This window comes from Carettochelys insculpta, chromosome 4, assembly GCF_033958435.1.
Source record: "Carettochelys insculpta isolate YL-2023 chromosome 4, ASM3395843v1, whole genome shotgun sequence".
In the NCBI taxonomy this organism is placed as follows: domain Eukaryota; kingdom Metazoa; phylum Chordata; order Testudines; family Carettochelyidae; genus Carettochelys; species Carettochelys insculpta.
The window spans coordinates 42,581,702-42,605,619 of NC_134140.1; the positions used below are offsets into that span (position 1 = coordinate 42,581,702).

Consider the following 23,918-nt stretch of genomic DNA (forward strand, 5'->3'; position numbering starts at 1 on the left):
CCCTGGGTGTGTTCCATGAGAGCCAGGGCAGTTCATTCAACCTCTGTCCCAGGCTCCATCGCTGGCATTGGCATCCAGAGGTCCCTCCGATACTGTGCTTGGCACTGTCAGCCTCGCTGAGAGTCCCTCTGTGGAATGGTCCATTGGAACAACGGCCTTCCACGGCACCATCTGTCACCTCAGCACCGAACCCTATGGCACCATTATTGTTGTTGGCTCTGGCTGGCCTTTTCCTGTGGTGCCATCCACCGTGGTGCTGACCATGCTGTCACCTGAGGGGCCTGCAGCGTTCTCATTGACATCATCAACAATAGTCCCTTCTCTTGTGGTGTGGGGCTTAGCACTGGCCTCTGTGGGCTCAGTGTTGTTCAGGCAGGCATCAGCACTGCTCCCTTGGGGTCAGAGGGCAGATGCGCCAGACCTGCCGGAAGCCATGGATGTGGGCTGCCCAATGCAAGTGGGTGCATCCTCTTCGTCTTTCCTGGAAGAAGCAGTAGCAGGGTCTTCTGGCTCCCTGGTCCTTCATGGGACCGCTCCATGGTACCCACCTCCACTGGGTGGCCCAAGGTTTGGGGGTGCAACTCGAGGAGGTGAAGGGTGAAACCGATCCAGTCTTTTGTCTTCACTGGGTCCCACTAATGTGGCGCTGCCTCTTATTAAGACCATCACCCAGATAGCAAGACCACATGGCAGACACGAGCATCAGCCCAGCCCATGGTGAGGAAACACGAGGGGAGATACTTTATGCCCTCTATGGAGCATGAACACCTCTTCACACTCACACACTGACTCCGTGGTTGTGGACGTGGCCAACCATAGGGAGCAATGGGTTTCAGGGGCCCTCACCCAAAAGCCGAGAGGTGAAACATTTGGATCTGTGAGGTAGGCAAGGTTATTTAGCTGGGGATGGGGGGCTACAGTTGCGATCTCTAATCAGCAAGCCCTCATGAGTAGATACTCATACAACACAGCTTCTTCCCTCTCCCAGTTCACGGAGCTGATCCCGCCCCGCCCCCCCGGTGCCAAACCTAAATTCATGGCCTTAGTAGAGGAGAACAAGATGACTTCATGTTCAGCTTTGCAGGCTGCCCTGAACTCTGCTGATGCAGCAACAAGTGTCATGGTGTCAGGTGTGTCCATGAGAAGTGAAGCATGGCCTCAGGTCTCTGGTCTCCCATATGAAGTGTAAGACACTGTTCAGGACTTGCCCTTCAAGGGCTGACCCTGTTTACGGAGAAAACTGGTAAGAGACTACTTAGCTTTAAGACTCTAGGGCCACCCTGAGGTTGCAGGGCCTCCACATACCTGCAATGCAATGCAGGCATTTCACTCCCCACCCTCCCACTAGGCAATTCCCTCAGCAGCCTAAGAATAAGAATAGGAAGAGAGGTGGGAACAGCGGAAGGAACTCCCACCAGCCTGGCCAAGGCCAAAGGCAGCAGAAGCCCTCCCACCCAGGGCCAAAGTCCAACTTTTGAAGGTGCAGTCAAGAGCACCACAGCACTCCTCTTCATGGACCCAGCACACCCTATCTTTTCATCCCACCTATCCCCATTCTGCCCCGCCGTAGAACACGGAGCGGTGGGTCTTAACCCCTGTCAGCCCCCCTTCCCCAACCCTCTTTGGGGACCCCTCTCACAAGAGTCTGCTCAGGCAGGAGATTCAGTTGCTCCTTAATTGGAGGTGGGGCGGGGAGAGGTCTTGGCTATCCCATTATTTCCTAATGCTGAAATCAAAAGGGGGAATGAGGCCTGTTGCAGACTCACGAGGCCTGAACAAGTTTGTAAAAATGATCAGGTTTTGCACGGTCTGTCTGGGACCCAATATCCCATTGCTGGGTCCAGGGGGATTGGTTTGCCTCTCTTGACTTACAGGATGTGTTTTCATATTGTGATCTATCCTCCCCCACATGAGGTTCCTGAGGTTTGTGGTGAATGGGGGTTGGGGGGGGTGGACATTATCATTTCTCAGTCCTTCTATTCGGCCTGTCGATGCCTCCAAGGGTTTTCACTAAGGGCATGGAGGTGATGGTAGCCTTCCTCTACTGGCATGGTGTCCAGTTGTTCCTGTACTTGGATGACTGATTAGTCAAGGGAGCTCCCAGGCCCAGTTCATCAACATATAAAATTCATTCAAAAAGCCTTCAGCAGTCTCAGCCTCCTGGTAAAAGAGATGAAGTCACTGTGTGTCACCCCTGAAAGAATAGAGTTTGTGGGGGTCTCTCCTGGACTCAGTGCTTGCCAGAAAGCAGGTTTCAGGCTGTGGCTAGCATGATAAATGACATATTCAGGTTCCCCACCACAATGGCCAGGTGTTGCATGAACCTCCTGGGACATACAGCAGCTTGTATGTTTGTGATGCAACACACCAGACTTTGTCTATGTCTCCTCCAGTTGTGGCTCGCTTCGGTATACTGCCCTGTGGGGAACAATACAGACAAAGTAGTGACATTACTGCAGCAGGTGTTGTGGACCCTGTATTCGTGGCTGGATGCTCAGATGGTTTGGGCAAGGGTTCTTTTCAGGACTCCCCAACCTTCCCTGTCCCTGGTAACCGACACGTCAGATTTCGGCTAGGGAGTGCATCTGAGAGAATGCCAGACTCAGGCTCTCTGGGGCACCTCAGATCTCAAGCTTCACATCAGTGTGAGAGAGCTCCAGGTGATCAGGTTGGCATTTGAGGTGTTTTAAGACAGTCTAGCAGGGCATTGCTTGTCAGTGAGTACAGACAACACGACAGCAATCAACAGATGGGGGTGGTGTACATGCTTCTCTCCCCTGTGTCATGAGTCTCTGAGGGTGTGGGAGTTCTGCACTCAGTATGCAATTCTCCTTCAGGCTCATTACTTACTCATGGTCTACAGTACCACAGCAGACTGCCTCAGCAGGCCCTTCATGAACCATGAGTGGTCCATTCACCCAGACGTGTTACAATCAGTTTTCCAAGTTTGGGGTTATCTCCAGGTGGACCTGTTTGCCACGCACCTCAGTTTGAAGCACCAAATGTTTTGTTCTTACCAGATATGGAGTCTGGGTCCTAGGCAGATGCATTCAATGAATTCTGGACAGGTCCACTGCTGCATGCTTTCCCTCCCATTCCCCACATCCACAAGGTCCTCCCCAAAATTTGAGAGGACCAGGCTTAGGTAATCTTGATGGCTCCAGCGTGGGCCAGGCAGCATTGGTACTCTGTTCTGTTGAACCTTCTGGTGCACAAGCCAGTAATATTCCTGTTAGGTCAGGACCTGTTAACACAGGAGATGGAGCAGCTTCAGTACCCCAACCTATTGTCCCTTCATCTCATGATGACAAAATGGTTGCTGCTCTTTTTTCTGGAGCCCTTCAGACCATCTTAAGTGCCTTCACTGACACATACGAGAATCTCGGCCTCACAGTGACCATCAAAAGGAACAAGGTTCTCTACCAACCCTCACTGGCAGGACAATCTCACATACCTTCTGTTGAAGTCAATGGAGAACTGCTGGAAAATGTGGAGCACTTCCCATACCTTGGAAGTCATCTTTCTGCTAAAGTAGACATTGTTGCAGAAATCCAGCATCGTCTGAGCCATGCAAATTCTGCTTTCACCCCCCTGAGACAAAGGGTCTTTGAGAACCAGGACTTCTATCCCAAGACAAAGCTCCTTGTATACCATGCATTGGTCGTTCCAACACTACTGTACTCATATGAAACCTGGACAACATGCAAGCATCATTTGAAGGCACTTGAACAATATCATCAATGCTGTCTCAGACTAGTGCACTACCAATAATACAAATACATTTCATCTGTGACTAGGACCCCAGTGTGCTAGACACTGTGTAAACATGGAACAAAAATCAGTCCCTGCCCCAAGAGGCTTACATTCAGCTCAGTTTAAAAAGTGTAGAATCATGGAGTGCACCTGTTGCTTGAAATTTGACTGACAGGGTTTTTTTTATATCTTATTTATTCTTATTTTTATCACTAAAAATTTCTTTCCCCTCTTGTTCTGTGAAATTGAGGATCCAGTCCTGCAAAGACTGACACATAAGAATCTCTGCTTGCCTTAGAACTATGAAGTTTATTTGACTTAGATCCTGATTCTCCAAAGCCTTAACTCACTAGCCAAGGGATTGTCTTCCTTGTGGATTTGGTAGTATTTTGTACATGACAAAATAAACTAAAAATTAGGAGAATTCTTTTCTCTTACACTTCAGTTACAGAAATCTTCAGTGTTTTGATGGAAGTACAGAAACTTTGAAAAAATAAGTCTATGTAACTTTAAGAGAATTCTTTTCTAACTTACCTGTCATGGGGTCTGATCCAAAGCCCATTATAGTCAATGAGAGACATCAGACCCAAATGAATGAGAGTGTGTGGAACAAATAACTGGATTGACAGTCACTCAGTTGTTTCTCCTGTGGAGCTTGTTGGTATGTGGCTTTTTGGTGCCTCAGAGTAGGGATATGCCATGTTTAGAGGTAAATGTATTCTCACACCTCCCAAACTTACCAATGTTCAGCATTGAAAAATATTAAGATTAGCTTAAAAAGCCCAAGAATTTTAAAAAAATGAATGTAAGCTTTTTATTCACTTTATAGTATCTAAGGCTATGCCTACACTAGCCAAAAACTTCGAAATGGCTGTGCAAATGGCCATTTTGAAGTTTACTAATGAAGCACTGAAATACATATTCAGCGCCTCATTAGCATGCAGGCGGCCGCGGCGCTTCAAAATTGATGCGGCTCGCCGCCGCGCGGCTCGTCCCAACAGGGCTCCTTTTCAAAAGGACCCCGCCTATTTCGAAGTCCCCTTATTCCCATCTGCTCATAGGAATAAGGGGACTTCGAAGTAGGCGGGGTCCTTTTGAAAAGGAGCCCTGTTGGGACGAGCCGCGTGGCGGTGAGCCGCGTCAATTTCGAAGCGCCGCGGCCGCCTGCATGCTAATGAGGCGCTGAATATGTATTTCAGCGCTTCATTAGTAAACTTCGAAATGGCAATTTGCATGGCAATTTTGAAGTTTTTGGCTAGTGTAGACATGGCCTAAGGCTTTAAGGGCACATGAAGATCACATTTTTAACCTTTTTCTCTTCGTGCGAGCCACAAACATTTTTATTTTAAGGAAAGGTTGATTTTGACCTAATCACAGGATTCCAGCAGCAGATGGGGCTTTAAAAAGGCACCAAATAGTGAGATTAGCAGCAATGCCTTCACTACACCCACTATACCCACTAAAACATCATTGGAATTCAGATAGTTTGTGGAGGAGAAATCGCATGGTTTATCTGTTTTTCTTCCAAAAAGGTTAAACATTCTATTTCTGAAACACCTGCCTTTATTATGCAAACATCAGACCTTTTAATGTAGTCATTTACATATGGATAGGAATCTGCAGGGAAAGTTCAATAAAATGGCCCTGTTTGATAACAAAGCACATTAGTTCTGTCTCACCAGGTGCAAGGAGCGCAGATCAATCAGAAAGGTAAGTATATGTTGTTTGGATTAGCTAATCATAAGGAAACTTGATTAGAATTACTGTTCTCCAATAGAGGTCACAATGGTTAGTATTATTATGGACCAGCCCAAATCAACACTGGAGAGGTTATGGGTAATTGAGTTGAAGGAGGAAGTGCTGATCCTGTTTGCCTAGGTTTAGAGGATCGTATTCTGATGATTGCCTCACTGTGGAACTGAAGTTGACACCACTGACTTCAATTTCTGATTGAGAAACTGAGACCAGAATCTGGCTAAGAGAGATGAATATTGGTCAAAGGCTTTTTTAGCTGGACCCCAGCAGTTGTCCATAAGCCACATCTTTTCTACAATGCAAAAATATATGTTTCTAGGGTGCAAAGCTCTCCTTGTCTTATGCAGTAAACTTTCAGCATTGAAAGTTGACTTTAAAAGTTTGTTTGTTTAACTCGGTAACCTAGCAAGCTGGTTTTGTTAAAGTTTGAATTTCTAACTTCACTTGTTTTCACAGGACGCACCTTTCCAACACATCCTTATTTCTCAGCACAACTGGGAGCGGGGCAGCTGTCACTCTATAACATTTTGAAGGCCTATTCTCTTCTGGACCAGGAAGTAGGGTATTGCCAGGGCCTTAGTTTTGTAGCTGGAGTTCTATTGCTTCATATGACTGAAGAAGATGCTTTTAAAATGTTGAAGTTTCTCATGTTTGACATGGGCCTAAGGAAACAGTATCGTCCTGACATGACAATTCTACAGGTATGTTTGTTTTTATGCCTCTGAAAAAGGAAGCTGCTAATAATAGTGATAAAATTTGTTAGTGATATGACTGTCAGATTGTGTTTTTTGACTTTGCGGTAGAATTGATAAGAGGCACTAAAAAGAGGATTAGCTCTCGACGATGTTTGTTGCAGTTTAAGAGGAACCACTGGGAAATTATGAAAAAAACATGCACAAATTGGTTGTTCAAGACTGATTTACAGTCAAGAAGGCCCTTGTAGAAAAGTGTGTCTTCAGATAGCCCTGCATAGTTGGCTGTTGTAGGGAGAAAGTAGAGGAAACCCTGAAACATGGAGCATCCCCTCTGCCATTTTAGGGATAAAAGGGATGGTGTTAATGTGAGCAATCATGAAGTGCTACCCATTGAAAAGGCTCCAAGTTGCGTTATTTTTTAAGACATGTTTGAACACCAATTGGTAGATACGTTTCACTCCTTTCTCATGAGAAAGTGGAGCATGAGCTTTGCACTTGACTTTCAGTTAGTCTATTGTTCTTAGTTCTTCATTTTTCTCTTCTTTGCAGATCCAGATGTATCAACTTTCAAGACTTCTTCACGATTACCATAGAGATCTGTACAATCACTTGGAGGAGCATGAGATCGGCCCTAGTCTCTATGCTGCCCCCTGGTTTCTGACCATGTTTGCCTCTCAGTTTCCCCTGGGATTTGTTGCCAGAGTGTTTGGTAACTTCATCTTTCTGGGCTTCTTGAAATTGTGCTTGAATTGCTTCAAGGTCCAGCCTCTTTCATACACCTAAGGCAATATTTATCCTATTTTCAATGTGTAGTCCTTTCCTCCAATGTATTGTGTAGTGACAGAAGTCAGCCTATAGGAAGTGAAGGTGAGGTGTTCATAGCAAATGCTGTTCAGAGACAGTAGGGAGCAGGTTGGAACTGTTTGTCTTGCCTCTTCACCTCTATTAACTTTTTTCTCTTTGGATTTCCTTGTTTTTCTCATTTCAGCTGAGTCCTATGCTGAGCCTTTGTGTTCATTAAGGTGGAAGTCCCATGTCTGCAATGTCCTAGGCTTCCCATCACCAACAAACGCTGCCATTGCTGGAGTGAGGCTATATCAGCGTTGTTCTGTGCTATAGGATACTGCTAACTTGAATCTGTTTTGCTCTTGGTGTGTTCAGCATGGGGTCTAATTTTTCCATTTAACACCTGGTTGGACATTTCTGAGATTTTACACTGTTACACTTGCCTGACTCCAGACCCATTATTGCCCATTCTTTTGCAGGCATTACATCTGCCATTGATGTATTGATCCCTTATATATTTTTGAGGTTCGCTGGTGTTCCATATGCTCCAATACCTCTTATAACTTACTTCTTGTGTTCCTATGTTATAATAATAACTGTTAGATTTTTGCCCTTCCTTGTAGTTGCTACAATATAGCTGGCATAAATGAACTCATAGATCCCCCAGCTGACATCACAGAGTGCTGCATACAGTTGGTGGGTGGGTCTCTATCTCTGTTGTTCTCTTCACTTCGTAGGGCAAACCTATGCTACTGTGCTACATTGGTGCCACAGTGTGTCTAGTCAACGGGCACTGTCTTCGATGTAACTTATGTTGCTCATGGAAGTGCTGTTTTCACACCCCTGTCTTATGTAAGTTACATTGACATAAGTGGTAGTACAGGCCAGCTGCCAACTCGACTTTCTGTATATTGCTCCCACTCTGTCTTCATCAAGTAGAACGTTCTGAATCCTGGATCAGTCTCTTTGATTCTTTGTGTTAAAACTTATGATAAATCTTGTGCATCAGCATTTTCTCTCTCCCTTATCTCACAGTGAATATGGCTAGATACTCTAGGAGCTACATGTCTAAAATGTCATAATTAGGTGAACAAGACCGGTGTTTGAGAACAACAAGAAGTCTCGTGGCACCTTATAGACTAACAGATATTTTGGAGCATAAGCTTTCATGGGCAAAGACCCGCTTCATCAGATGCAAGAGTCGGGGGTGGTTTCAGAGAGGTATTTAAAGAGTGGGGTCCCAGTAAAAGGGAGGGTCAGAGTTGACAAGGTCTATTCAGCAAGGTGGAAATGGCCCACTATCAACAGTACTTATCAAAAGAGGAAAAAACAAGTCAGCTCAGACAGGGGGATGTGAGCCTTTGTCATAGTCTAATGGGGAGACATGAGCACCCAGAGCAGAGAAACTGCCTTTGTAAGCTGCGAGCCACTCCCAGTCTCTGTTTAATCCATGGTTAATGGAGTCAAATTTCCAAATAAATTGCAGCTCAGAGATTTCTCTCTCCATTTGATTTTTGAAGACTAGTGTTGTCACACAGTGCTCTAGAAATACAATGCATACTCAACAGGGGCACAAAACCAGGCAATGTGTGTCCCAGGACCAAATCAATGTGCCAGTAAAGGTGTGGCACTACTAACTATACACATATGTTGAAATAAGCTGTGTGTGTTTGCCTGGATCATTGTAGTGGAGCCATGCTTAGATGAATGTCTTGCCTCACTGAGAACAAATACAGTGCTGAAAAGTTAATAAGATACCACAAGAATGACTTATTTCAACCAGATTAGTTGCTTGCTTAGGGCAGTGATTCTCAGCCAGGGATATTCATACCCCTGAGAGTACATCAGTTAATCTAGATATTTGCCTGGTTTTACAGCAGACTACATAAAAAGTACTACTGAAGTCAGTACAAACTAAAATTTCATACAATGTCTTTTTGTACTGATATACGTACACACACACTGTACACGGAACTGGAAGTACCAAATGCTTATTTCAATTGATTTATTTTACAATTATATGGAAAAATGAGTAAGTGAGCAATTTTTTCCAGTAATGGTCTGATTTTGTAAGTAAATAGTTTCTAAATGAGGTGAAACTTGGCATATGCAAGAGAAATCAGACTCATGAAAAGGTTATGGTAGCTTGGAATGGTTGAGAGCCACTGGCTTAGGCAACAGCCAGGAGTTAATGCATGCGAGAGCCAAGAAGACAGTATAGTACAGTGGTGCTATCTGTCTTGGAAATACATAGCTTCCTGGTACACAAACACACATTGAGAGAAGCACATAATCAGGCATTGTTTTAGAAGCAGTGATCCACACACCTACTATACTTGCATCCAAAACTATCTGGGGCAGCTGCTTCTGAAGCCATGCAAAAAGACTTACAGTCACAAATATGGAGTAACATCTTCACAGGGAGTTTCTTCCTTGATGACATTTCATTAGTTAAGGCGCTGACACACTATCATTCTCCCGTCGGAGGTGGCATGGTAATGAGGCAATTTGAAGCAGGATAATGAGGCACTAACCTGCATATTTAGTGCCTCATTAGCATAAAGGCAGACATGTGAACAGACTTGGAATTGCAGATTGGCAGTGAAGATGGGGGCAGCTTTGAAATAAGCGCCCCACTTTGACATTCCCTTTCTCCCACAGAACTACATCGGAGTAAGGGAACGTTGAAGTGGGGCACCTATTTCGAAGCTGCCCCATCTTCACTGTCAATCTGCAGTTCGAAGTCTGCATTTTGATATTCATGTGGCTGCCATCACACAAATGAGGCACTGAATATGCACATTAGCATCTCATGAGCCTGCTTCGAATTGCCTCATTACCGTAGCACCTCTGACAGGAAAGTGATAGTGTAGCAGCAGCCTTAGAAACTGAGTTATGCCCTGAAGAACTACCCTTGCTATTCCAACTGTGGTTATTGAGTACGGTGTTCAAAAGCACCTAAGTCCCAGTATGATTTAGGCTGCTGGTCATTTTTTTTTTTGAAAATCTGGCGGAATGGCCACATCCATGTAAATGTCCATTTCTTTAAAGAAATGCTGTTAAGAACTTGGTGTTGATAATATTGTAAAGCAACAAATTCCACAGTCTGAGTGTTCTTTGAAAGGGTGTATATTTCCTTTATCAGTTATAAATTTTCTGCTTTTCCATTTCATTGAATGTACTCATGATCTTTTCTTATGAGACTGAGCACTTCCATTTACCAGTCTGCCTTTTCTATGCCCTTCATCATTTCATATGTCTTTAGTAGAGCCTCTTATTTATCTCCTCACTAACATAAACATTCTTTATCTTTTTAAAGCTTTCTTTATGCACAAGTTTTTTCTGTGCCTCTAATCTTTCTACTTGGTAACTAAATTTGAGGGATCAGGCACACAAAGTGCAGTGATTTACCCATGCTTTAAAATGACCACCTTCCTAATCTTTTTAAATTGGTCTTTTTTAATACAAAAGCAGATAATAAATTTTTATTTCCAGAATAGTCCTGTTGCTGTTTAAGTCCATTCTTGTTCCTATTCGGGCAAATGCAGAAAATGGCACTGGAAGATACCGTGATGATAAGGGTGGAATAGATTATATAAACGAAATCTATATTTGCTACTTTTTTTGATACACAGCTAGTTGTCATGAGAAAAACACCAGATCCAGGAACAAGGTTGTGTTCTGAATGGGCTAGCCTCATGCTGATCAGTGTCTGACTGACAATAATTCTGTCCAGGAATGGAATGCAAATGAAAATGTCATGTACTGAATTTCTAATCAACATTCCTCTTTTAGTCATCCAGGATTAATTGTGGTATTGTGCATCGATATGATCCTTTTGTGAACTGCTTGATTGCAGAGACACAAAAGATACTTGCTTTTAGTTTATGTCCAACCTAATACATTGGGAACTTCTCAGTATATTTGCATATAGAGTGTTTTGCTTTTAATTTGCCACTAGAAGATGACAGAGCTTTAAAAAGCAAAGACTTTACAGTGGAATAAAAGGTTGATATAAGTAAATGACTTCTGTGGAAGTAGTATCTTGTCACAGAAGAGGAGGATGTGAGCCTAAAACCATCTCTGAATAATCATTTCCCAGAAGCACCAGTCCAATGCTGGAAGTCTCACAATATTTGGTGGCTTTCTTAGAACAGCATGTCCTACAAGCATAACATTAGGTGAAAATCTTGAACTTACTCCTTTCTATAATGTAAGACTCCAAGTTCTCACGTGCCGCATGGAGGGCACCTCAGGGCAGAGTGCACCAGGGCTCCTCAATTTTCTCTCAACTGTCGCATCCCAAAACTAAAGACTCCAAAGGTGAGGAATGGTGGGTAAGTTGTGGTATGTCCATGTGAACAACCCATGCCAAAGAGCTCTAGTTACCATTCTCCTTTGGGGTGTTGTCCATATGCGCATCCCACTCTAGCTTGCTCCCAGGTAGTAACCTCAGAGTCTCCGCTTTTGCCATGCTAAAAACTATTAGAACTACTAACTATTCACTACTCAGTAGAGATTTACTGGCAGACACACAGCAAACTCCCTCTTGAAGCCAGAGGCACTGAGGAGTGCTGGATGACTCTGCCCTTGATGCAGAGTGCATGCACACTGCTCAGTCCTGTTCGGTAAAGATCAGGGTGTGTGCCAGGGTACTGCTGACTAAAGACTCTGGACTGAAGTGCATAAAGCACATGTGCACCATTAGTGGACGGTGTATATGGAAAATCACTGACCAGGCAATCTTTCATTCCTAGATTCTTGCAGTTCAGTAGAATTTAAAGGTACAGTGCAGTTAGACTCCCTTAGCTCCCACTGTGTTCTGAAGGCTATACTCCAGTTTCTTAAAGCCATAGGTTATAAAGAAGTTCTGGAGTTACAAAGCTGTGTTATGCTAGCAAGTACTAAAACTGCCTTTTGCCTTTTCTCCATCTGTCCAAACTTTCAACACTTTGGAGTAGGAGGTCACGTGAGGGTTCTGCAAAACAAAGCTTGCCTAAAACCTCCTATTTACTTAGTGGTGGAGGAGACTTGGAAGAACAATGTTTATTCTGTTCCACAATTGTTGATAACTTGATTTTGAATCCTGATGTCTGCCAGTCATGCTGACGATAATTTGGATGCCTGCATTGCATTGTCGCTGGCTTGCTTCCCACTTAGAGCTAGCCTTAGGGATGGATAAGCTCCAAAAACAAATGGGCCTTTGTTCATTGCTCACTGTTTTATATATGAGTGGGGGATTTCAGAAATATATAATCAATCCAGCTCATAAGGGTCACTTTTGAGTTGATGTACATCTTTTCAAGGGGCAGGATTGGGTCATATGTAACTCTGCTTAATTAGGTTGTGCTTTGTACTTGCTTGCTTGCTTGATTCTTGCTTCGTGTAGCTTCCCTTACAGAGCAGAGTTCTGTATGTTTCAAGTTTTGGCTAAACATATGAAGACTGATGCTCAGTCTCCATTACACCTTTCAGAGTAGCCCAAACCCTCTTACAAAATGTACTGAATGGGAACTAGAGCTGTGTGCACAGCTTTTAGGATGAATAGAGCAGACATATAAGATGTTTTTTAATCAGTTATTACATGTTTTTCATTCTCTGTCTGTCCCTCTGTTTGAGAGAGATGAATATAGAAAGGGGTGAAATGAACTATGGTTCCAGGGTAAACTCAAGTAACTGTAGGGGAAAACTTTCATTTTGATGCAGTCTTCAAAAGTGAGAATCTTTTTGCAGAGCAGTGTAGTCAGCCAGAGTCTTTGTATGTTCTTTGACACATTGATGAGACCTATGTTTTAACAACTGCCTTTTCCCTCATTGCTGAGTTCTCCTCCTATTTGATCATACCATCCCAATGTGTTTGGCATCAGCCTGCTCCCATGTAAGTTATTGTGATGCTGCCCATTCAGCAGCGTGGCCTCACTTGTACGTTCAAAGAGAAGGAAGAGGAATAGGAAGCCTTTGTACAAACACAGATAGATATGGTAATTATCAAACCTAAACTGAAAACAAAAATCCAGTTACTATCCATATGGTTCTCCTCCCTCCTTCTCCCCCAACCTGAACTTCTTGTCATATAGTGGGTACTCCCTCCTGTATGTAAGTCGCTCTTTAAAACCCAGAGCAGATTTGGAGGTCTAACAGCAAGAGAGTCTCTAGAGGAAAAGAGCTATTTGTATCTCCCCTGGCCAGATGGATTGTGAGTGCTATCCTTGGCTGCTGCAGGGTTGCTCTCCTGTATTTCCTGTCTCCATAAAGGCATGTGCTGAATTGTAGGCGGTTTGTCAAGGAAAAAGGAAGAGATGGAGAGGAAGTTATGCTGAAAAGTAGCTAGATACTGTGGTTGCACTGCGTTGAATATGAACCAGGATGCTGTTTTTAAGGGGCCATCTGCAGCATTAGTGCACGGCTTACATTAGATGGGCTAAAAATGTGAGTAGGAGTGTGGCTTGTTAGGATGTTAATGTGTTTCTCAGATACTTATATTAAAAACAAATGGATGCTGTGAGAAAATTGATTTCTTTAACTAAAGTCCCATATGCAGTTTGAGACCTTTTCATAATGCAGTTTTGCACTTCCCTCCAGCAGGTCTGAAGAACAATTACAGTCAGTCATTTAATTGTAAGTGTAGGTTTCTACTGGCTAGATTAAGATTCTTTGATTTATAATCCCATTCAAGCAGGGAAATGACAATAAATTCTTCTGCTTCCATTTACTTCCTCACAGAGTTCTCATGAGCCTCCTCAAAAAATGTAACAACAAACAAGAAGGGGTAACACTATCCAATCCCATTGCATAGCCTCATTTGTACATATCTTAAATATGTACTGGAGGTCTGAGGCGAGAGCTGGGCAGTTGATCTAGTTAGCGAAACATATGGTTAACACCTTGAATTATGGTGGTCCAGATGTATAGCTATTCACAACCCACCACACAATGCAAGCGTGTGGATACATGCACATTCACTCTGTCATATACGTGACTATTTATATACTATTTTGTCAGAACAGCAGAAGGATCTCTTTTATGCAGAATTCCTCAGTTCGTCTCCTTGAAATGCGTGATTTAGTTGGCATAGCTCAAAACTCAGTTCCTACATAAAATATAGGATTAGCTGATACTTCTAAAAATTCCCTACTCCATATGTCTCATCAGCTTCTTATGATGTTGATTCCACAGGCTAAAGAAATGTTTGCAAATATTTGTTAAAGTTTTACAAAAGTTCCATTTCGTTGTACCGGTACTGTTAAAAAAGTACTTATTTAACTAGAAAACACATTTGTATAAATACCTGATTGGTGAATATTTCTAGCCTCTTAGGCTGTGTCAAGGTTGCCAAAAGTTCTGTCAGGAGAGGTTTTTCTGACATTTGGCCCGTCCACATGGCGCCAAATGTTGGGGAAAAAACCCTCCGTTGAGACATCCCTTCTTCATCATGGAATGAGGTATGCAGGGATGTCAACAGAACGCTCCCGACCGGCAGTCTGGATGCATGCTCTGTTGACAAAATTGTCGACAGAAGTTTTGTTGACAGAAGCCTGCAGTCTAGAAATAGCCTTAATCTCTACATTAGACGAAGTTCATATACTTGGAAAATTTTGCTGTTGTATTATTCTTTTCTAAAAGTGTTTGTTTTATGAATTTACAGTTTTTCTTTGTTTTCACAGATATGCTGTTTCTTCAGGGATCAGAAGTTATATTTAAAGTGGCTTTAAGCCTGTTGGGAAGTCACAAGCCCTTGATTCTGCAACATGAGAACTTGGAAACCATAGTGGATTTTATTAAAAACACTCTTCCAAACCTGGGTTTGGTACAGATGGAAAAGACCATTAATCAAGTATGAAACTATTTGAACACTTACCTCTTATCAAGAGAAATTTTGTTCTCATTAACAGAAGATAATAGTATTCTTTTGTGAAATCACAAAAGAAAAAAGTGGTTGTGCTTTTAGTGGTTGAAAACAGGTTATTTAATTGTAGTTTGGAATATGTTAGTGAAGTTTTGGAAACATATTACTTACACAGTACCTGGGAATCCTTGCATATTAGTTAATCCTAATTAATTACATTGTTAGTTACAATATCTGATTCTTACTAAGTGTATTTAATAGATTTTCATTTTCTTGGCATGTATTCCATGTACAGTACATTGTACAGGATAGGTAAGAAGGAGAGCTAAATATCTACTATGCTTACCTATTTACAGAGAGTCTGACTCTCCACATGTCATTTCAGAAGAAAAGAAAAAGATTTACAAGAGCTTCGTGCGTGTTTTTTTTAACCTGTTACAGACTTCTCTGTGTTCATGATGTCTGCTCTGCCACCTTGTATGATGTAAGCTTGTTAATAATCAGAAGATGAATAGAAATGTGTCTTCCAGACACAGGAGATGGGATGATGCATCTCCGGCATTCAGTCACAGTGCTAGGAACCATGGAGACATCCCAATAAGATGGCAGTTATTCTGCTGGGGACTGGGGATGATGAAACATTGCTGTGACAAAAGGTGATTCTACCTGATGAGGTGTGTTCTCATTTATCTGAACCCCCCACATTATTCGAATCTCTTCCTCCTCCCCATGGGGGAGGTGCATGGTGCAAAGGGCATTTGTCTCATACTGGGGGAGAAGGAAGGGATTGGGATAATGTAGAGCTTTGGATAATAGAGAAGAGACTCACAGTCAGGGCTGTGAACAGGAGAATGAGCCCCTAAGGTCAGAGAAGGACACCCAGCTACAGGGCCAGTTTGACCTGATCCTGCAAGATGTGCAGGGAGATGAGGGAGAGGGGGCTGTTATCCTGGTCTCACCCCTCTAAATTTTCCAGACTCCTCATTGTCTGAATAAAGTCCATGTTTCTGCTGTTCAGATAATCAGGAGTACACTGTATTTGTGGGTCTGTAAAGAACACAGATAATCCATGTTTGCAGTGGTCTCCATAGACACCCTGTTGTCCTGAAAATGACTGGCAATGACAGCTGATTCACAGTGGGGGGGAATACAGGCAACACATATTGCTCTTTTATTATGTGTAAGACTGTAGTGCTCAGCAGCCTTAATCATGGAGCAGGACCCACAGGTGCCAGGCACCAAACAAACACAGAACAGAAAAATGGAGTATTGTTCCCCTCTTTCAGGCTTTCCTTTCCCCAAAACCTAGAGGGTTTCATTTTGCAGCTGGAACTCCGGTTACTCCTCCAGAGGTGGCTGTGGGGGATGCAGCGTCAGTGTGTCCATCAACCCAGAAAGATCCTTGGGGAAAGCACTGCAATCCCCCAGAGTGCCCTTGAGGAGATGGCTTGCCAGTGGCTGGCACAATGTTCCCTTAAAACAACTGGCTAATGGTTTTTCCCATGACTAATCAGAGGAAGATGGGCAAAGTTAGAGGGAATTTGGGATTAAGGGCAGGTGAACACTAAATGTGTTGGTGCTGTGTGGAAGGTAGTTATCTACAGTGCACAAAGTCTAGAGTATAGGCCTGTGATGCAAGAACCACACCCAGCTGAGGTGAGGGAAGCTGCTAGGTTTGAGCAGAAGCAACAGGGGCATTTTGTTCTGCGTTCAGACTATGGTAGCTGCAGAGCAGGTAGGCAGAATGACTCAGCGATGCTAATATCTGCCACGGGCCCCAGGGCAAGGTGGGAAGGGGGCCTGGCTCCATGCCCCAGAAAGGGTGGGGCCAAGACTGGAAGGGGCAGTGCCAAGGGCAGTCAGCTCTTAGCATTGACTGAACTCTGGCACTGTCTCCCCACGCTTCCTGACAGCCGTGCATAGTCAGAGCAACATTTCAAAGGGGCCTGGAGCTCTGGCTGCCACTGCTACCAAAGTAGCAGCAGCTGGAACTCTGGGGCCCTTTGAAACACGGGGTTGGGGGGCAACTGCCCCTTTGCCAACCCCCTGTCAGCAGGCTGGAATGGCCTTGGGACTGAACCATTACTTTCCATTGATAAGGGCTGCTGCTAGAGAGAGCAGCTGATTGATCCCAGCTTCTAGAAGGCTACTAGGCAAATCTCTACCCTCTCACCTCTCCCAACAGTAGCCTGTGGCTTCTGTGCCATAATCTGCCCTACACCAGTTAGGTTTTAGGCTGTTTTTCATTTGCCCAACAGTCTGTCCTTTTAGAGTCAATGCTTTGGTTATGATGGCAGGGACTTCCCTCCCCTCTCAGGCTGTGTCTACACTAGCAAGTTATTTTGAAAAACTGGGTCTCTTCCAAAAGAACCATGGAGTGTCTACACACACAGTGCATTCTTTTGATGTGAAATCGAAAGAGTGCAGCACCTTTTCCAGCCACCCTCTTCCTCTCCCGGCTGAGGAAGAGCACCTTTCCCTGAAAGATTATTTAGGAAAAAAATGTATGTAGACCCCATGGGGGCCCTTTTTATTCGAAAGAGCAGTCCTCATGGCAGTGGGGATTTTTCAGTCCCCAGCCCATTCTTTTAAAAGAGCAGGGGCTGTGTGGACGCTCTCTATCAAAGGAGCAGATCAAATTTTTGAACCGCTTTTTTGTGTGTGGACGTGCTCTTCCAAAAGCAGTTTTTTCAGAAGAGGTCTTCCAGAACAACAACTTTTGAAAGATTGCTGTAGTGTAGATGTAGCCTCACAGGGCAAAGGAGGTTGGAAGAGAGCGGTCAGGACAGAAACTAACAGTTACGCTTGCTAAATTGCATAGGCTGACTCTGAAAGTCCCTCCTGTGTGTTTTCTGCAGAATCTTTCATTTGTCTAAAAATGGAAATTGCATACATGCAAGTGAAATAGAGGAAGAATAATAAAAATCCAATATGGCTCCCCCAGGAGCTCTCTAATGACCTGAAAATCAGAAGGGAATCCTACAAAAGGTGGAAATACGGACAAATTGCTGCAGATGAATACTAAAAGACAGCAAAAGTATATAGGGGGAAAATCGGAAAGGCTAAGGCACAATATGAGTTACACCTTGCAAGGGACATAAAAAGCAATGATATGAGGTTCCTTGAAAACATTGGGAGCAAGAGAAAGAGGAAGGAAACCATAGGTTTTCTCCTTAGTGGGGAGGGATAGCTAATAATGGATGCTATTAAGAAATCTGAGGTGTTGCATTCCTGTTTTGTGTCAATCTTTTCTAAGCAGGTAAATTGTGACCAGACTTTTAACACAATTAATATTAACATCCAGGGGAAGCAGTAGAAAATAGGGAAAGAAAAGATTAAAGAATACTGAGATAAGTTACACGTATTCAGTTCAGCAGAGGCTTATGAAATTCGCTCACTGTCAGAACTGTTAGTGATTATCTTCAAGAAGGAGGGGTGAGGTCGCAGAGAACTGAAGAAGGGCAAAGATAGTATTTGTCTTTTTTAAAAAAGAACGAAGAGTACCCCAGGGAATTATAGACCAGTTAGTCAAACTTGGATACATGAAAAGATACTGAAACAAGATATTAAACATCCAGTTTAAAAATACTTAGAGTTGGGATGGGGAGCCTTTTTCGGGTTGGGGGCCATTGATCTGCAGAAAAGTCAAGTGGGAGCCACACAAATGAGAGGCAGCCTCCCCCCCTCCCCCCAAAAAAAAGAAAAACCGTATAACCCAACCCTCACTGATTTGGCCCCCAAGTGAAATCACTCCCCTCATGCTCCAGGTGTGTCTTGAAGGGTGGGAGTATGCAGGAGTGAGCTGGGGGTGGGTTATCTGAACAGGAGGGAGGGTGTAGGGAAGAGGGCTGTGGGTGGAGGTCCGGAAGGCAGAGAACGTGCAGCAGTGTGCTGGGAGTGGGTTGTCTGCCCAGGGGGAGGGTGCAGGAGCAGACTGGGGATGGGAGAGTTGGGTGGGAAGGGGGCGTAGGAGTCGACGGATTGGGGGAGAGCTGGACAGGAGGGGTTGCAGGAGCAGACAGAGGGAGAGGTGCAGGAATGGGCCAGAGTGAGAATCTGAGAAGAGGGGGTGCAGGAGTAGACTGGGGGTGGGAGATCTGGGTGGAAGGGGAGTGCAGGAATGGACCAAGATCTGGGGAGGGGGTGGACAAGGGATGGGGGTGCAGGGCCTGGCCATGAGAGAACTGTGGTGGGGAGTGCTTACCTGGCTCCGCACTCCCTACTGCTCCTAGATACCACTCTCTTCTGCTCCAATTGGCCAAAATTCAGCCAATGAGAAAAGTGAGGAAACCTTTCTAGGAGCGGGTTTCCATTACCATGTTGCCCCAGCCGGGGGAAGAGGGAACAACAGTGGCACCGTGCGGCGCTGCCTCCCCACCCTGCCCATCCCCTGGCAGAGCCCAGGGTCCGGATCTGACCCCCAGGTTGCCTGACCTGGCTTTTGAGCCTCAGGGCTCCCCACCCCTCTATGCCATTGTTGGCCAGATGCTGGGGAGGGGAGCCCTAAGCCTCGGGGGTTGGATCGAAACAAACCACACTCTGGATCTGGACCATGGGCCAGAGGTTCCCCACCCTGGCCCGAGAGGATAATAGGGTAATAAGTAATAGCTAATATCTATTTGCTAAAACCAAATCATGCCAAACAAACCTCACAGTCTCCTTTGATGGGGTACTACCTAGTGGATGGGGGGAACTGTACATGTATCTTGATTTTAGTAAAGTTTTGACACATTCTCATAAGTAAACTAGGGGAAATTTTTCAAATGAAATTACAGTGAGATGGGGGCAAAATGGGCTGAAAGACCATATTCAGAGAGTAATTATTCATGATTTGCTGCCAAACTGAAAAACTGTATCTAGTTGGTACTGTATAGCTCTGAGTCTGATACTATTCAATATTTTCATTAATGACATGAAAATAGAGTAGAGAGTACACTTATAAAATATGCAGCTGATACCTGCTGGAATGGGTTTTAAGCATTTTGAAGGGTAGGTGTAGAATTCTAAATGATCTTAATAAATTGGGGAATTTGTCTGAAATCAACAAAATCAAATTCATTAAAGACAATTGCAAAGTACTACATTTAGGAAGGAAAAAAAAACAATGCAAAATTACAGAACAGGCAATAATTGCCTAAGAAGCAGGACTGGTCAAAAGAATCTGGAGGTTATTGTGGGTCATACATTGAATATGAATCAATGCTGGAAATCTGAGGTAGGTTAACAGGAGCACCATATGTTACCCATGGGATGTACTGCTCCTTCATTCAGCACTGGTGAGACATCAGCTGTAATACTGGATACAGTTCTGGGTGTCGTGCTTTAAGGGAGATGTGGACAAACTGGACAGAGCCCAGAGGAAAGCAGCAAAAATTATAAAAGTTTTAGAAAACCGGACCTGTAAGTTTAAAGACACCCAGGGTTTGTTTAGTCTTGGAAAAAGAAAACTGAGGGAGGACCTGTAACAGTCCTCAAATATGTTAAGTGCTATTATGAAAAAGGTGATGGCATAGATAGTCTGTGTTTTGGTATTGTTTCTTGCAGGTCTCTCTAACCCTATGTTTCTATGGGTCTGTGATTTACCTGTACCTGAACTCTGTTTGAGATCAGTCTTCCATGTTCAGAAGCCTGAACATTTACACTCATGGTGCAGTAGAACTATTAGGGATCATTTTTATAGCTTGGTAGAATGAATTCTAAGATTCTTTAAGTAATTTTATACAGTTGATATCTTCCTAAATCATGTCCTTCCTGTGCCAATGAAAACTTTACTCATTATGTCACAAAGCAAATGAGAAAAATAGGCAATATTTCTCATTACTTCGCTAACGATCTCAGATAGCAATTGAATGTTGATGCCTTTCCAAGAGAAATATGATACAAGAAGTTAAAATAAGGAACAACTGATAATATCAGTACTTGAAGTATTTTCCTATTGCATCTTTATTGAGGGACTGAAGTTTAATTGTCTGTTTGTTTCTGTGATTTGACACGTGTGTCATTCTCATTTCATCTTTGCATTCAGTAAAATTGTTTAGGGACCTTTGAGTAGTACTGTCTACCATTTAGCTTTCCTGGAAGATTGGAAAGTGGCTATTCTAAAACCACAAGCAGAGAGAAGAATATTATACTATTTCTTTCCTCTGGGTCTCTTTCAGTGTACTTTGCTTTATTTGTCTGCCTTATGAGGTCTCTTGGGCAGGGTGTGGCTCAATAGCTGTCTTGATTAGGGGTCGGAACACTGTCACTGATTAACAGCTAATGATTAATAACGGAGTTCTCTTCCAACATGGTGTAATATTTCCATGCTGTAATAAAATCTTTTGAAGTAATGTTAGAATTATAATGTTTTTTCAGACACTAAAATGTTGTTATACAACACGACCAGAAATAGATAAAGTAGTTTGCATTCAGAGTGATCTTTATGTGAAGCTTTTGCTGTGCTATACAAAGGTAGATAGGTATATCTACATGTTACGTTTGCTGTGGATGAAGAACATGGGTTTGAGATACATTTCTCAAAAATGGCCCCTAAATTTGGGTACTTCCATTTTGGTATGCTCTACTTGACTTAACTTTGGTACCTAAAAATGGAAACACCTAAAATGGTGCCCACTTTTTGAAAACTTTGATGTAAGTGGCCTCTCAAAGTCAAAGAAATCAGTATCAGAATCTGAAATGGACTCACCTCTGACTCACATGCATGTTCTCTACCCGTTGGACATCATTCCATCCAGTTTATGGAATATATGCTAAGTAGTACTTTACATCCTGAAACTAAACCCACCGACTTTTTATGCATTTGATTCCCATAATCTACATAGCCTCTAATAGCGCTGTGTTTGTAACAGGTGTTTGAAATGGATATCGCCAAGCAGTTGCAAGCTTATGAAGTTGAATACCACGTACTACAGGATGAGCTGATAGATTCTTCTCTCAATGACAATCAAAGAATGGACAAGTTGGAAAAGGCAAATACTAGTTTGCGAAAACAGAACTTTGAGCTGCTGGAGGAGTTGCAGGTATTTTTTCTATTTCCTAGCTAATGAGCCATTGTTAGTTCATACTCAAAGAAGAGACCATTGTACAGAGAAGAAATCTGAGATCATAGTTTTCAGCATTTGTTATTTCCAGCTGATACCAACTAATATTTAAAAACTTCTACGTTTGTCTGGAATAGAGGTTCCTGAGCCTTGCTGGAGGCCTCTGGAAAACTGACTGTGATCACATGATGCTGGCTCATTTCACTTACGAAATTTAGGAACTGGAAAAAGTCTCTAAACCATATCTTCACATTTAAATAGTTACTGTAGTTGCAACTACAGTACCAGGCAGTCACAAATGGGAGAAAGAGAGAGAAGTTCGATTCTTGTTATGAGAAAATTTGAGAATCCTGATACAGGATGTTTAGAAACACACAAAATAGGATATTTTTATGTCTAATGGCTGACCTCAGTCCACTGAACCTATGTTTATATTGGTGGCTGCTTCAAAACTTGCCTTTGTGGGAGGAGACAATTCTTCAGAGGTGGTACTGTGTTCTCTGAAGAAAGTCATCCATTCTGAACTCCTCAGGGCTCTGAGCTGGAAAGAAACCTTTTTTGTTTTTTGTTTTAAAAAACAACTTCTGACCACATGGGCAGCTTGAAGGGAATATGGAGACAAGAGTTGGGCTCTATATTTAGGTTTTCAAGCCTCCTGGATTAAAAAAAAAATGGAAGCTCAATGATACCGTGGGTAGGATGGAATACAGGGTTTTGGATGCTTATTCAAATCCTACTCAGCTTGGTAAAATGTAACCTCCAGCCCAGGGGTTGGCAACCCCTGGCATGGGTGCCAAGAGTGGCATGTGAGCCCATTTGCATCAGCACATGTGGCAGGAGCTTAGCCCCACCCACTCCCCCATGCATCTGGGTGTTTGCTCAAAGCCATGTTGCCTGTGGATTAACAAAAGACTAGTTTATGCTACCAACTACCGCCTAAACGGTAAAGCTCTGCATCTTTATTTATTTATTAATGAAGCTGTTGTAAGTAAGACTATTAATGATTTTTAAGTATCACCGGCACTTGGACCATACAGCACTCAAAATGTCAAATTCCAGCACTCCACCTCAGAAAGGTTGCTGACCCCTGTTCTAGGTATAGGAAACACAATGGAAGCTTTGCTCCTGAGTCATTAGCAGACCCAATATTTTTTCCTTCTAAGTCATGAAGTTTCTGCATCTTGATACCTATGGAGTTTTGGGGTGTAATTTTGTAGTGAGCGAAACACTGGATTAGTAGTGATGCTATACTTCCTTGAAAGGTGGCAACTAATAAACTTCAGTAGCTGTTAGCTGATTATTTGTTGTTTTAACTTGTTAATTTTCTCTGCTCTATATTATATGCTAGGTTTAATCACAAACTAAAGCCTGAACAATAAAGAATAGAAAGAGAGGGGAAAAAACTATTGTTCTCTGTAGATAATGCTATTTATAAATAATATTAAATTTGTGGGAGTAGCAGTACTTATATTAATTCATTGTGTGTTTACAATAGATTTTGCCAATTCTGTATATTATATATGTAGAATTATAACATGACGCATATCAATAACATTTTTTTAAAGTCCGAGGAAAACTGTCTATAAGGTCCACTGGTTTCACAGCTTTTTAGGAAATTCTTTTTTTTTTTTCTTTTTACCCTTAAGGTGGCAAATGGAAAGATCCAAAACCTGGAAGCTACAGTGGAAATCTTACTAAACAACGAGTGCAAATTAAAGCAGTCTGTTCTCACTCTGGAGCTGGAGAGGAAAGCTTTGCTGCAGACCGTGGAGGACCTACGCACACAGACAGGCAACCCAGGTGGAAAACCTCTACTTACCAGGCAAGAATGCATGGATGCCAACTGATCGCTGCAATTGTGATAGAGCAGACAAGCTCCACAAAGACAAAGGGAAGAAGTGTTTTTTACTGTCATCATATCATTTTCCGGGCCTTACTGTAGCCGAGTAAAGGAGTGGGCATACCTGCACAAATATGTTTCTCAGGGAGGAGACTCTTGCTCGTTGACTTACGGAATTCTGATGAACTACAAAATACACA

General features: G+C 43.1%; 1 protein-coding gene and 1 long non-coding RNA gene across 9 annotated transcripts in view; one reads left to right on the plus strand and one right to left on the minus strand.

Annotated features, from left to right (window-relative positions):
* The window catches only part of TBC1D1 (TBC1 domain family member 1), a 180,560-nt gene that overhangs the window by 152,942 nt on the left and 3,700 nt on the right, over positions 1 to 23,918 (plus strand). For 2 of the 8 annotated variants that reach the window (XM_074992593.1, XM_074992594.1), the window contains 5 exons: positions 5,965 to 6,209; positions 6,753 to 6,912; positions 14,654 to 14,823; positions 21,687 to 21,857; positions 23,525 to 23,678. In XM_074992593.1, coding sequence (XP_074848694.1) covers positions 5,965 to 6,209; positions 6,753 to 6,912; positions 14,654 to 14,823; positions 21,687 to 21,857; positions 23,525 to 23,678 — 900 coding nt within the window. Of the gene's footprint in view, positions 1 to 5,964; positions 6,210 to 6,752; positions 6,963 to 7,191; positions 7,355 to 11,176; positions 13,419 to 13,571; positions 13,608 to 14,653; positions 14,824 to 21,686; positions 21,858 to 23,524; positions 23,701 to 23,918 lie in introns of those variants that run through there. The other 6 variants (XM_074992592.1, XR_012645346.1, XM_074992595.1 and 3 more) reach the window with 6 other exon arrangements.
* Positions 1 to 23,918, minus strand: part of LOC142012437 (uncharacterized) — a 48,951-nt gene that overhangs the window by 9,436 nt on the left and 15,597 nt on the right. The window lies entirely within an intron of this gene.